At 57.2% G+C, this 14257-nt stretch overlaps 1 protein-coding gene across 1 annotated transcript in view; it reads left to right on the forward strand.

Moving 5' to 3' along the window:
* LOC144950126 (mitogen-activated protein kinase kinase kinase kinase 4-like) overlaps positions 1–14257 on the forward strand; it is a 140258-nt gene that overhangs the window by 111062 nt on the left and 14939 nt on the right. The window contains exons 15-26 of the mRNA XM_078880187.1: positions 176–245; positions 571–801; positions 1754–1851; positions 2317–2480; positions 3632–3723; positions 6648–6802; positions 8665–8755; positions 10020–10184; positions 12137–12227; positions 12619–12771; positions 12974–13117; positions 13640–13774. Of these exons, the coding sequence (XP_078736313.1) occupies positions 176–245; positions 571–801; positions 1754–1851; positions 2317–2480; positions 3632–3723; positions 6648–6802; positions 8665–8755; positions 10020–10184; positions 12137–12227; positions 12619–12771; positions 12974–13117; positions 13640–13774 (1589 nt within the window). The remainder of the gene's footprint in view (positions 1–175; positions 246–570; positions 802–1753; positions 1852–2316; positions 2481–3631; positions 3724–6647; positions 6803–8664; positions 8756–10019; positions 10185–12136; positions 12228–12618; positions 12772–12973; positions 13118–13639; positions 13775–14257) is intronic.

Consider the following 14257-nt stretch of genomic DNA (forward strand, 5'->3'; position numbering starts at 1 on the left):
AAGATCTCGGGGGGGACCTCGTTTGATCGGTTCCTGTTCAATATCGCGGGGGAGCCAAACTCGTTTGAGTGGCTTGTAGGCCAGGAGACTTCTGTTTTGTGTGTTTTTTGCGCCGATTTCTCTTCGCTTCGTTGCTGTCCGGGCGCCTCCGTTGTGACGGCGCTGAGCCCTGTAGCGCGTGGCGGCTGTTTCCAAGGGGGGTGGCCAACGGCTACGAGCATGCGGCGGTCGTCCCCCTTGGCAGAGCAAGCTGTGGCACACATTTTACATGGGCGGACCACGTGGCTCCATTGCGGAGCGCTTGAATGGGTCGGGTCGCCCGTGCAAGTCGGGGCCAAGGCCACTTACACTTACTTCTCATTGCAAATAATTGCCAGTTTTTTTAAGTCGAGTATTCATGCGACGGCGCTTTGGGTGCAGATTTTAGACGAAAAATAAAATCCACTTTCCCCCGACTCAGCCAGGTCGGCGATCGTTGAGAACGCAGCTTTTGGCCATTTTTTGTTGTTTTTGTTTTAAACGGGTGACGTCGGAACGGTTAGTTGACGAGTGCCGACGCGATGCGCGCAGGTCCAGGTCGCCCACCGCATCTCCCTCCGGCAGCAGCAGCAGCAGCAGGCGGGCGGTGGCGCTGGGGCAGCACCACCCGCGATGCCGCGATCACACTCCTTCCCCGAGCAGGAGTCTTCGCCGCTCATCCCCTCGTCCGCCTCCACGCCGTCACACCCGCCCACCGACGGCCCCACGCGGAGGCTGCTCGCCGAACCGCCGGCCGCCGGCATCGACGAGGTGCCCCCAAAGGTGCGGAGCGGTGAAAGCGAAACCCGCTGCTTCACGGCCACGCCACGCTTGCCGCGCCCCCCTCCAAGTTGCGTGTGTGTGCGCGTGCGCCGGAAACGTTCTCTTTCATCTCGCTGAGCTTGATCGTACATTGTAAGGTGGCACTCATTGTATATACAAGACAAAGATCGCCTGTATAGCCTTAACAGACTGTAGGGGCAAGTGCTGTTAGCGAGCACCTATGAAGGCCGGAACGGTACACGAGGTGGTGGGTGGCCAGCACCACGCCCGACCGCCTTTGTCTCCCTAGTGGCGATGTTTACACACCGCACCAGGTACTCATTTGAGGCTGAGTCGACGTGGCAGAGGCCCGGGACCGGTTCAGATAATCGTCACTCATGTTGGCAGTGCGTGAGAATCGAACCCGTGTCGCCGGGTTCATAGCGCAGCGCGCTAACCGCTACACTATCACTCCCCACTTACACACACACACCTACAAAGTACTTGCCGCAAACGAACCGCCAATACCTTGCCGACGTCGTCAAGGAGCATAAAGCATCGCGGGGACTCCGGTCGCACTCGCAGCGAAAGCGGATTTTGGCTGACCGTCGAACAAAGACGGCCACCGCGTCGAGGGGCGCTTTCAGACGCGCTTCTGCGGCTGTCCGGAACGCCTCTTCCTTCCGATATTCGGGTGCCGCTGGGAGCTGCGCACTTTTACATCATCGTCTAGATTTCTTTAGAACTGCATTTTATGTTTGGTTCGTTGTCTTTCCTCCAATGGCTACGTACGGTGCCAAAGAAGTTCAACATTCGTGCCACAGCTCTCCGCCACTTGCCCCTCATGCGTTTAGCGTTCGCGTCTCTCACCTCTATCGCCCTCCTCTCGAACTCCGCTGAAATCAGACCGCGGTGAATTGCGATCGTCGGTGGGTGCTCAGCCGCCGTCTCCCTCCTTCCCCCGTCGCGACAGGTCCCTCCGCGCACGACGTCACGATCGCCGGAGCTCATGCGGAGGAACTCGCCCGGCATCTTGCCGGCATTCACCCCTCGACCGAGCGGCCAGTCCCGGTGAGTTCGGTGAAGCGCGCCGCACTCGCCGAGGCGGGGGGAGGGTGGCGTTGGGGAGCTCGCGAATTATATTATGTAATTAAATTATAATAGAATTGTAATTATCAGTCGGCAGTAGCCGACTGCTGGGTGAAAGGCCTCTCCAATCTGTCGCGGCGTGGCGGCGGTGGCGAGATGTTTACAACCTCGCCTGGTGTACAGGTGGTCGTGGGTTTCGCTGACGCCTGCTGTAAATTAGGAGTTTGCGTGCCTCTCTCCCCGTGGTCCCGTCGATTCTTCTCCGGGTTCCTTCACATTTAGAATCAACGTCACGCGCTCAGAGTATTTGGCTGCTATAAATGTCCACGTGATGAGCCGCTTTGTCGAGCTATCATTTGTGGCCAGGTCGCTTCTTAAAAAGAGCTACATAGCTCAGTGGGCCTTACCTGGTTTCATGAAATGTGTGCGTGCGGTCCGCGTGACCAGACTGGCGGACGCGAAGGCCGCGGAGGGATCGGCAGACGGTGCGGACTTGCGGAGCCGGCACCAGAAGCAGTACGGCAGCCACTCGAGCTCGGGATCCGGTTCCGGATCGGCCTCCAGTTCTTCCGGCTCGCAGCCCAGCTCCGGGGAGCGGCAGAAGCCCCGCGGTGAGCGACCACTCCTCCTCCTCCTCGTCATCGTCATCGTCGTCGTCGTCGGCAGCGGCCGTGATCTATCCTCAGCTGGATGACGAGTTGATTCGATCGCTCCGGTTCTTTGCCGGTCCACCTCCCCGGCCGTGTTTTCCCTCCTTCGGCTGCCGCGTCACCGTTAGTCTCGACCGCGGGTCTCCTGGCGCCCAGTCCACGCCCCGCACGGAACGCTGTGAACAGTCGATGTACCCTCTCACTTGCTTGTGCTGTAAGAACACAACTAAAACAACCATCTTCTTTGTAGCCTGCGTTCATTCCTTCCTTACAACAACCCCCGTCTCTTCACCCCGAGCCAATCCTGCTCCTGGTACTCCTTGCCCCAGCTCAGCAGGCTGCAACCTGGCCTACCCCAACCCCTATCACTACCCCAACGCCTATCACTACCCCAACCCCTATCACTACCCCAACCCCTATCACTACCCCAACCCCTATCACTACCCCAACCCCTATCACTACCCCAACCCCTATCACTACCCCTATCAATACTCCTATCACTACCACAATCCCTATCACTACCCCTACCCCAACACCCATCACGACCCTAAACACTATCACTACCCCTATCACTACCCCTATCAATACTCCTATCACTACCCCTATCACTACCCCTATCACTACCCCAACCCCTATCACTACCCCTATCACTGCCCCAAACCCTATCACTACCCCTATCACTACCCCAACCCCTATCACTACCCCTATCACTACCCCTATCACTACCCCAACCCCCTATCACTACCCCTATCACTGCCCCAAACCCTATCACTACCCCTATCACTACCCCAACCCCTATCACTGCCCCGAACCCTATCACTACCCCTATCACGACCCCAACCCCTATCACGACCCCAACCCCTATCACGACCCCAACCCCTATCACGACCCCAACCCCTATCACGACCCCAACCCCTATCACTACCCCAACCCCTACCCCTATGCGAACTCCTCAACCACTCCCGACTGTTCTTCTGTCACCGTAACGACGCCGCCACTTTTAATAACAACCCCAACTGCTCTTGTCTCGCGTACAATGTCACAATCGCTGCAAACCCTCTTGGAATCAGCCGCTGCTGTATTCACGTTGGCCGCGTGTTGTTCTGTGACAGCCGCTGCTCAGACGAACGGAGCTCCGTCCACGGACAGCCTTGGCGTCGGTCAGGACGACGGGATGGACGTGGCGCGGCCCGCTCGCCCTCCGGTCAGTGCCGGACACCCGCCCCGTCCCCCCCCGCCGCCGCCGTGCCGAGGGCAGGGAGGGTAGGGGGCGGGGGTCAGCGGAACCGCCGGTGTGCCGCTACCTCCGCAAGGCCGCGGTGGAGCGGTCCTCCGAAACGTTGTTGTTGCAGATGCTACGATTTTTATTTTTCGCCACGTTTTTTTTTTTTTACTGCCGCGTTGAGCACAACAGCTGTTCGGATTGCGCGTGCTCATCGATCGTCAGCACAAGCCGGTGGGTACCGACAGAGTGTGCCGAGCGCTTGCGTCGGTCACGAGCAGATTTCATTGAGATATCTGTGAATGGGAGCACGGCGATGGGTCCATGAAAAATGTGTTGACGAATGACGGTGGCGGCTACGCGCGGGATCTACAAAAGTTCGTGAACCTGTTGGTGCAAAGATACAGTGGGTGAGTGAGTGAGTTGGTCACTACCTCACCTGGTGTGCAGGAGGTCGTGGGGTCGATCCCGACCCTGACGCCTGCTGCTGTATATTTGGAGTTTGTGTGTCTCTCTCTCATCATCATCACGGTGGCGGGGAGATGTTAACTACCTCGCCTGGTGTACAGGAGGTCGTGGGGTCGATCCTGACCCTGACGCCTGCTGCTGTATATTTGGAGTTTGCGTGTCTCTCTCTCCCCATGGTCGCGTGGACTTTTCTCCGGGTCCTCCGGTTTCTCTCTCCACATTTAGAAATACGCGTTTATAGTCGTATTTCGCTGCTATAAATATCCACGTGATAAACCACTTAGTTGAACTATACTTTGCGGCGAGGTCACTTATGAAAAAGAGCTATATAGCTGAGTGGGCCTTACCTGTTAAAAATTTTAGTTTTCGGCACATTGATGGTTATGGGTGGGTGAGTGGGAGGGTAGGGAGATGGATGTGTCGTGTGTCGACAGGTGGGTGTCTGTGCAGGTCGGTAAGTAGGTGAGAGGGTGGGTGGGTAAGTAGGTAAGTAGGTGAGAGGGTGGGTGGGTAAGTAGGTGAGTGGGTGAGTGAGTGGGTGGGTGAGTAATTTCAAAGTGTGTTGACCAGTGTTAACAATCGATGCGTCGCTACGCCCCCCCCCCCCCCCCCCCCCGTGGAACCGTCGCGTAACCGTGCGAGTCCTCCGTTACCTCCGCCGCCCCCCCCCCATCCCATCGACGTTGTTGCCGTGGGGAACGTCGCTCTCGCCGCCGCTGATAATTTTTTTGTTTTTCGTGCGCGGTAGAGCTACACTAAAGCCATTTACGAGGTCAGTCGTGGCGGGGCGCGGGTGGGGGGGGGACTTCATCTTCGTACTTTTAAAAGAGCGCGCTCCCCCGAAAATTGCCGTCTGGCGACGCCGGCGCGGGTTTTGAACAAACTCGGCCAAACGCCCCCGGTCGGGAACTGCCCTTTCTGTAAGCAAGGCAGTTCAACTCGGCCGTGTGCTGATGGAGCTGATTATTAATACCGTTAACGCTACTCACGATATGCCTGGGGGGGGGGGGGGGGGGGGGGGACACACCCCCCTACCGCCAGCTTGCTCCTGTGCGGCACAGGGTGAACACGGCACCGGCGTGCAAGCGAGCATCATCCATAATACAGGTTTCTTTTTTTGGTTCGATAGCGTAAATATCTGAATGTGTCGTTAAGCCCGCCAGCGCCTGACACGGCCAATTAGTAAGGTTTGTCACGTAAACAGAACGTGGCCAAATCGTCACTAGTACAGCACTAGTGTATAGTGTTGTGTATAGTGTAGTGTATAGTAGTGTAGTGTATAGTGTATAGTAGTGTGTAGTGTACTAGTACAGCACTAGTGTGTAGTGTAGTGTACTAGTACAACACACCGGTGTGTTGGAGAGCCAAGCCACGACATTTATAATCTGAGTACGACGTTTCGCCAGTAACTACAACCAGCTTCATCAGGCGACAGCCAGTTCTGTTTACGTGACAAACCTTACTAATAGGGTGGGGGCGGGTTTAATGACACATATCTATTTACGCGATCTAACCCAACAAAAACCTGTATTGTGGAAGATATTGGTCGCGAAAGCCGACTCCGTATTAAACTAAGTGGGCATTAGTCTGCCGGTCGGCGGTTGGGGGAGCGACGTTTCGGGCAGTGCCCCCTTCTGTGCAGCGGAGAGAGGCGGTGTAACAATGGGGATCTTGACGATCTCTCCGCTAACGTGAGCTCCGGCAACTACCGGGACGCGCCGTTCGCCACCAAGTGGCGGTGACTACCGGCAGACCAACTCCGCGCGCGCGCGCGCGTGCGTACGGCAATGCAGCCTCTTGCATAATAATTAACGGCGAAGGTTTTAATGGGTGTAGATTTAAATTTCGATTTAAAGCTTTCGTAACTGCAGGGATTCATCTTCTTGGTTCTTTCGGTAAAGTCACGTAGAAAGGAAATAATAAAATAATAAAAATAAAATCATTCTCACGACGTTTCGGCCACAACGCAAGCAGCCGTCCTCAGGTGAAGAACAGGTCTGTCGGGAAGACAGCGTCTGAATGGGCACCACCACGCTTGGCAGCGTATATTTAAGCTGGATTGGAGGGGGGAAGGGGCGCCTTGACAAAGGAATGGTGTAGATTGCGTAAATATACATGTGTCGTCGTTGACCGCACCACCGCTCGACACGACCAATCGGCGAGGTTTGTCGTGTAAACACAACGCGTCAATTGGTGACTCCGTCAGCGCAGCGGCCGTGTGTTGCGGAGTGAACCCACAGCAACGTTTCCGATTCGAGTCCCGCGTGAGACGTTTAGCCCACGATTACAACAACAACAGCCAGCTTCATCAGGCGACTTGCGCGATGATTACAACCACCAACAGCTTCCAGTTTCGTTTGCGCTTTTTAATTGAAATTCTTTGTTTTACCCCCTCCCCTGCCACCCCCGCCACCCCCTCCCACCCCCCGGCACGGCAGCAGACTATGTCGGGGCCCCCGCCCCGCAGCGCGGTGAAGGTGACGGACTACTCGTCGTCCAGCGAGGACTCGGGGGACTCGGACGAGGAGGGCGAGGCGGACGCGGAGGGGCGGCACGACGGCACCATCCCCGTGCGGGGCATGCACCGCGCCACGTACGTCGTGCACCCTGGCACAGCTGGCGTTCTGCCACCACGGTGGCCAGGGGATGTTAACCACCTCGCCTGGTATACAGGAGGTCGTGGGTTCGATCCCGACAATGACGCCTGTTTTTTGTATTTGGGAGTTTGCGTTTTCTCCCCGTGGTGGTGGTGGCATGGATTTTTCTCTGGGTCCTCCAGTTTTTCCCGACACACATTTAGAATGAATGTGCGTTTGGCTGCTATACATTTCCACATCGGCTGTCATTTGTGATCGCCAGGTCACTCCTGGAAAAAAGAGCTACACAGCTCAGTGGGCCTTACCTGGTAAAATAAAATAAACTGTTTAGTTTCATTTATCTCTCCGATGTGTGAGGACAAGTCCGTGGCGTGCCTTTTCACGTTGCGCGATTCCGGTTCCCAAGCCACCTCGTCACCTGGGCCTCGTTAACAACACACCGACTCGTTAACAACACACCGACTCGTTATCAACACACCGACTCGTTAACAACACACCGACTCGTTATCAACACACCGACTCGTTAACAACTCACCGACTCGTTAACAACACACCGACTCGTTATCAACACACCGACTCGTTATCAACACACCGACTCGTTAACAACTCACCGACTCGTTAACAACACACCGACTCGTTAACAACACACCGACTCGTTATCAACACACCGACTCGTTATCAACACACCGACTCGTTATCAACACACCGACTCGTTATCAACACACCGACTCGTTAACAACACACCGACTCGTTAACAACACACCGACTCGTTAACAACACACCGACTCGTTATCAACACACCGACTCGTTAACAACACACCGACTCGTTAACAACACACCGACTCGTTAACAACACACCGACTCGTTATCAACACACCGACTCGTTATCAACACACCGACTCGTTAACAACACACCGACTCGTTAACAACACACCGACTCGTTATCAACACACCGACTCGTTATCAGCACACCGACTCGTTATCAACACACCGACTCGTTAACAACACACCGACTCGTTAACAACACACCGACTCGTTAACAACACACCGACTCGTTAACAACACACCGACTCGTTATCAACACACCGACTCGTTAACAACACACCGACTCGTTAACAACACACCGACTCGTTATCAACACACCGACTCGTTATCAACACACCGACTCGTTAACAACACACCGACTCGTTATCAACACACCGACTCGTTATCAACACACCGACTCGTTATCAACACACCGACTCGTTAACAACACACCGACTCGTTATCAACACACCGACTCGTTATCAACACACCGACTCGTTAACAACACACCGACTCGTTAACAACACACCGACTCGTTATCAACACACCGACTCGTTATCAACACACCGACTCGTTAACAACACACCGACTCGTTATCAACACACCGACTCGTTATCAACACACCGACTCGTTAACAACACACCGACTCGTTATCAACACACCGACTCGTTATCAACACACCGACTCGTTATCAACACACCGACTCGTTAACACACCGACTCGTTAACACACCGACTCGTTAACACACCGACTCGTTATCAACACACCGACTCGTTATCAACACACCGACTCGTTATCAACACACCGACTCATCAACACACCGACTCGTTATCAACACACCGACTCATCAACACACCGACTCATTAACAACACACCGACTCATCAACACACCGACTCGTTATCAACACACCGACTCATCAACGCACCGACTCATTAACAACACACCGACTCATCAACGCACCGACTCATCAACGCACCGACTCATCAACACACCGACTCGTTGCAATGTCGACACTTTCCGGTTCACGTTTCTGTTCCGTTTGCCTCCCGTCAGCCACCCGTCGGCCGAGACCCTGATCGTCCATGACGAGGAGGACGAGGAGGAGGAGGGCAGGGACCCGGAGGGAACGTTCATCCTGCACGAGGTGGGGTGTTGCTCGCAGCCACCCTCTTCCGGGGGGGGCGGGCGAGCGAGCGGGCGGGCGGGCGGGGAACTGGGCGAGCAAGCGGGCGAGCAAGCGGGCGAGCAGACCCCGCGAGCCCCCGAACGATCGCTCCGCTCGACACTCCCGCGGGGGTTAGACGCAACCGTCGGGGCTCAATTCCAGCCAGGCTCTCCCCACGCTCCCCCCGCCCCCCGCTGTCTGAGTGATCGACTGGCGGCTGTCGCTTCGATTGAGCTGCTGGTGGGAGGAGACTTGCTGTCTGAGATTGCAGCCGGTGCCGCCGGTGAACCCTAGAACTTCCTGAAGGCGCTTCGTTGTAGCTGTCTGAGCCGTGGGCGTTGTGGGTCGTCATGTTTTCTCACAAAGTCAAGCGGCGAGCTCATCTCCAAACACCGAAGCTCGCGAAACTTGAAGCTGCGTTGCTCGGTAACGGGGTTCAAAGCGCGTTTCACTCTGAACCCGGTGAGCCCGAGTTCAATACCCGGCCACAACCAACGTGGGCCGACCGGGCCTGGTCCCGCAGCCCCTTCGCAAACCAAAGCCCGCACCAGTGACCGGCACGGTGACGTATGGTCAAACGGCCTCCGTGAACGACACGGCGTGGGGGAATGCCGCGAATCGGAGCTTGCGGACACGTCTGCTCGCTCGACGTACGGATGAACGGAAACGATGAGAATCACTCCCCAACTTGAACCGGCGAGTCCGGGTGTTGGGGCCTGCGGTGCCGGACGGCCCGCGATAGCCCAGCGTTGTGGAGCGTCCGGGACAATCACATCGCAGGGGGGGGGAGGGTGACCGTTGTTTTAGCTGATTGTGGTTTTCAGCACGGCCGTGTCAAGTGCACGCTTCAAAGAAACGGACCCTGCTGTTAAGGACACGTGCGGCGATGTCTCGTGCGTACGCTCTGAAGCATATGCAGGGCTACTGCATTTGAAACTTCAAAGTTGACGTTCGATTCGCGTTAAAATGCATTGACATATTTGCCTTCGCAGCCGCTTTGTTTGAACCCGAGGTTGCCACGAGCACACGCGTGACGTTCTGACCCGCGGCCCCGACTGGACATCTGTGAAACAAGAGCTTCAGAGCTCGTGGGATTCCTTTTTCGTCGCCCGTTGTCGCCGTTCCCGGCCCGTACGTCGCCGTGGCTCGGCTGCGCCGCGTCACAGATCCCAGAATCCCCGTGGTCTGACGTTGGTTTCCCCCCCCCCACGCCCCTCCCCCCCCCCGCACGCTCGCGCTGCAGAACGGCGGCGACAAGTCGTGCGGGCAGCTGAACGGGCTGTCCGCGCGCAGCGGCGTGCTGCCCGACCTGCTGCCCCAGGGCACGGGGGGCGGCGCGCTGGGGGCCGCTCCCGGCTGCCCCTTCTCGGCGTCGTCGTCCTCCTCCTATCAGGGCGACGGCGAGGAGGTGAGAGAGGGAGGCCCTCTCCGCGGGGGAGGGAAGGGTGGGCTCGTGAGTGAGTGAGTGAGGACGTGAGAGGGAGGGGGAGCGAGAGTGAGCGAGCGAGGATGTGAGAGAGGGAGGGTGAGCGAGAGTGAGTGAGTGAGTGAGTGAGGACGTGAGAGAGGGAGGGTGAGCGAGAGTGAGTGAGTGAGGACGTGAGAGAGGGAGGGTGAGCGAGAGTGAGTGAGGACGTGAGAGGGAGGGGGAGCGAGAGTGAGCGAGCGAGGATGTGAGAGAGGGAGGGTGAGCGAGAGTGAGTGAGTGAGTGAGGACGTGAGAGAGGGAGGGTGAGCGAGAGTGAGTGAGTGAGGACGTGAGAGAGGGAGGGTGAGCGAGAGTGAGTGAGTGAGGACGTGAGAGGGAGGGGGAGCGAGAGTGAGCGAGCGAGGATGTGAGAGAGGGAGGGTGAGCGAGAGTGAGTGAGTGAGGACGTGAGAGAGGGAGGGTGAGCGAGAGTGAGTGAGTGAGGACGTGAGAGAGGGAGGGTGAGCGAGAGTGAGTGAGGACGTGAGAGAGGGAGGGTGAGCGAGAGTGAGTGAGGACGTGAGAGAGGGAGGGTGAGCGAGAGTGAGTGAGTGAGGACGTGAGAGGGAGGGTGAGCGAGAGTGAGTGAGTGAGGACGTGAGAGGGAGGGTGAGCGAGAGTGAGTGAGTGAGGAAGTGAGAGGGAGGGGGAGCGAGAGTGAGCGAGCGAGGATGTGAGAGAGGGAGGGTGAGCGAGAGTGAGTGAGTGAGGACGTGAGAGGGAGGGTGAGCGAGAGTGAGGACGTGAGAGAGGGAGGGTAAGAGTGAGTGAGTGAGTGAGGACGTGAGAGAGGGAGGGTGAGAGTGAGTGAGTGAGGACGTGAGAGAGGGAGGGTGAGCGAGAGTGAGCGAGCGAGGACATAAGAGGGAGGGTGAGCGAGAGTGAGTGAGTGAGTGAGGACGTGAGAGAGGGAGGGTGAGCGAGAGGGAGCGAGCGAGTTATGAGAGCGAGTGGCCGAGTGAGTGAATGGGTGTGGAGAGCGAGTGAAATGAGTTGGGAGAGTGAGTGAGGAGAGCGAGCAAGTGGGTGAGCGTGGGTGAACGAGCGAGCCTACGAAAACTGCCATTCTCTGTCGCCATCTCTTGGCCGTGTGTGACATTGCTGCATTTTGCTCCGTGTGATTTTAAATAGACAATCACCAAGAAATGTCTGTCCGTCACGCGCGTGACGTCACTCCACACGAGGCGCACCCCCCCGCGTGACGTCACTGCATATGAGGCCCACCCCCCGCGTGACGTCACTGCATATGAGGCCCACACCCCGCGTGACGTCACTGCATATGAGGCCCCCCCCTCATTAATATTCATGAGTGGGTGGATTTTTACACTAACGCACAAGAAGGTCGCACACTCCACATGCCGTACCCCTCCCCAATAACCATGAGGGGGTGACGTCACTCCACATGCCGCACCCCTCCCCAATAACCATTCGCGGGTGACATCACTCCACATGGTGCAACCCCCCCCTCATTAATATTCATGAGCTGAACAATTTTTTATTGAATATTTCAGATTCACTTGCTGTACACACCCGTCTTTGGACTGGCAAAGAAGCTCGTTTTAAATAGAAAGGGGTGAGGAGCGGTGGCGGAGTGGTTCGTGGCACCGCACGATGAACCCAAGCCATAGCGGCACCGGCTCTGGGGGCCGCCCTTAACGGAACCCCCCCACGACGCACATTGCGCGGGGGAGGCCTTCGTCAGGCAGCGGATTGACGGACGCTGAAACAAAGCCGTTGAGCGTTATTTCTCCAGTCGGTTCGCACGGCTTGATGCCGCGTACCACGGGCGTAGGGATCGCGTTTGACCGTCGGCTGGCTGGAACGGGCGTCCGCGCGCATCGTGACCCTTAACCCCCCTCGCTCTGCCCCCCTCCTCCGTGCCGCGTGAGCAGGCCGTGAGCCCCCGCGCGGCCCAGAAGGCCATCTCCACGTCGTCGTTTGCGGCCTTCGCCGAGAACGGGATGCTGCCCTCCGGATCCGTTTGTGAGTTTGGCTGTCACGGAGTTTCGCCCCCCCCCCCCCCCCGCTTTGCTCGTTCTGCCCCCGTCGCTGGTTTGTCCGTCGCCGTTTGAATTCGAAGGGGGGGGGGGGGGGGGGGTTGGACGCAGGTTGACGCGGAGTAGCCCCTGACATATTTTTTTCTTAACAGTTCTTTTTTCTTTCGGTAAAGTCACGTAGAAGGGAAACAATAAAATAATAAAAATATAAAAAATATTATTTCATTGCTTCCCTTCTACGTGACTTTACCGAAAGAACCAAGAATATGAATCCCTGCAGTCACGAAAGCTTTAATTTAAAATTATTTTTTCAATAAGGCCGGAGCGGGCCCACGTTGACCGAGCGCGCGCGTGCCTCTCCGCACCTGCCCCCGCAGTGCTGTCGATGCCCCAGGCCAGCCGGCTGGACTCGCGGAAGGGCTCCGTGGTGAACGTGAACCCGACCAACACGCGGCCGCACAGCGACGCGCCCGAGATCCGCAAGTACAAGAAGCGCTTCAACTCCGAGATCCTCTGCGCCGCGCTCTGGGGTGAGACGCCGCTTGGCCGTGTGTCGCGGGAGAGAGACGTGGCCTCGGAATTTACAACGGATTTCTTTCCCCCCTTTTTTTCTTCTTTTTTTCCCTTTTTTATTAAATGTTTTATTTTCTTTCCTTTCTTTCTTGCACACCCCCACCCACCGCCACCGCCCCACCGCCCCACTGCCACCCCCACCGTGGTGCCCGCGCGTAGGCGTGAACCTGCTGGTGGGCACGGAGAACGGGCTGCTGCTGTTGGACCGCAGCGGGCAGGGCAAGGTCTACCCGCTCATCAGCCGGCGCCGATTCCAGCAGATGGACGTCTTGGAGGGACTCAACATCCTGGTCACCATCTCGGGTGGGTCGGCGTCGTCGTCGTCGTCGTCGTCGCAGACACACGGAGTCGGAGAGAGAGAGAGAGAGAGCGGTGGGGAGAGAGCGAGACTGAGATGATGTAGAGAGTCAATGCGGGCGTGTGCTACCTGTCGTGACGGTGATGGTGGTTAGGTGGCGATGATGGTGTTGTTGACGATGTTGATGTTGGTTATGGTGGTGATGTCGGCGATGTTGATGGTGATGATGTGGGCAGGCAAGAAGCACAATCTTCGAGTGTACCACTTGTCACGGAGGAGATGGTCATGATGGTGATGACGGTGGTGATGATGATGGTGATGATGGTGATGGTGACGATGTGGACAGGCAAGAAGCACAATCTTCGAGTGTGTACCACCTGTCGCCGAGATGATGGTGGTGACGACGATGATGATGATGATGGTGATGATGGTGGTGACGATGATGGTCGTGACGGTGATGGTGGTGATGGTGACGATGATGGTGGTGATGATATTGATGATGATGACGATGGTGGTGATGTGGGCAGGCAAGAAGCACAAGCTGCGGGTCTACTATCTGTCGTGGCTACGTAACAAGATCCTGCACAACGACCCCGAGGTGGAGAAGAAGCAGGGATGGACCACGGTGGGAGACCTGGAGGGCTGCGTGCACTACAAAGTTGGTGAGAGCACCGGCCCCCCCCCACCCCCCCCCGCCCCCCCCCCGCCCCCCCCCCCCTCGCCTCCCCCCCGCCCCCCCCCTCGCCTCCCCCGGCATTCCCTCACACGTCTTCAAATTCGCTCCGGGGCTCCGAGGAGCTCGGTGTTAAATCTCCACCCGCCTCTGTCCGCCCAGCGATCCGCAGGTCATCCTGTGGTGGGTCAACTTGTGGGCACTCCTGCCACAACGAACGTCTGGCCAAAGTGGAAGAGTAGGCCAAGAACACCCTTTACGCGAGCTCCCTCTCAATGGAACCCCCAATCCGCCAGCAGTGACATGGGAAAGCAATCGCAGGGGGCATGACAACGCGCGGGAAAGATGGGGGGTGGGGGCGGCCGTTCGTCACGTGACTGCCCCACGTGTCACGTGACTGCCCCACGTGGCTCGTGACTGCGCGTGACTCTTCCTCGTGCGTCGTGTGACTTCTCTATGACTCTGCCCCGTG

Source organism: Lampetra fluviatilis, chromosome 56, assembly GCF_964198595.1.
Source record: "Lampetra fluviatilis chromosome 56, kcLamFluv1.1, whole genome shotgun sequence".
Taxonomy (NCBI): Eukaryota; Metazoa; Chordata; class Hyperoartia; order Petromyzontiformes; family Petromyzontidae; genus Lampetra; species Lampetra fluviatilis.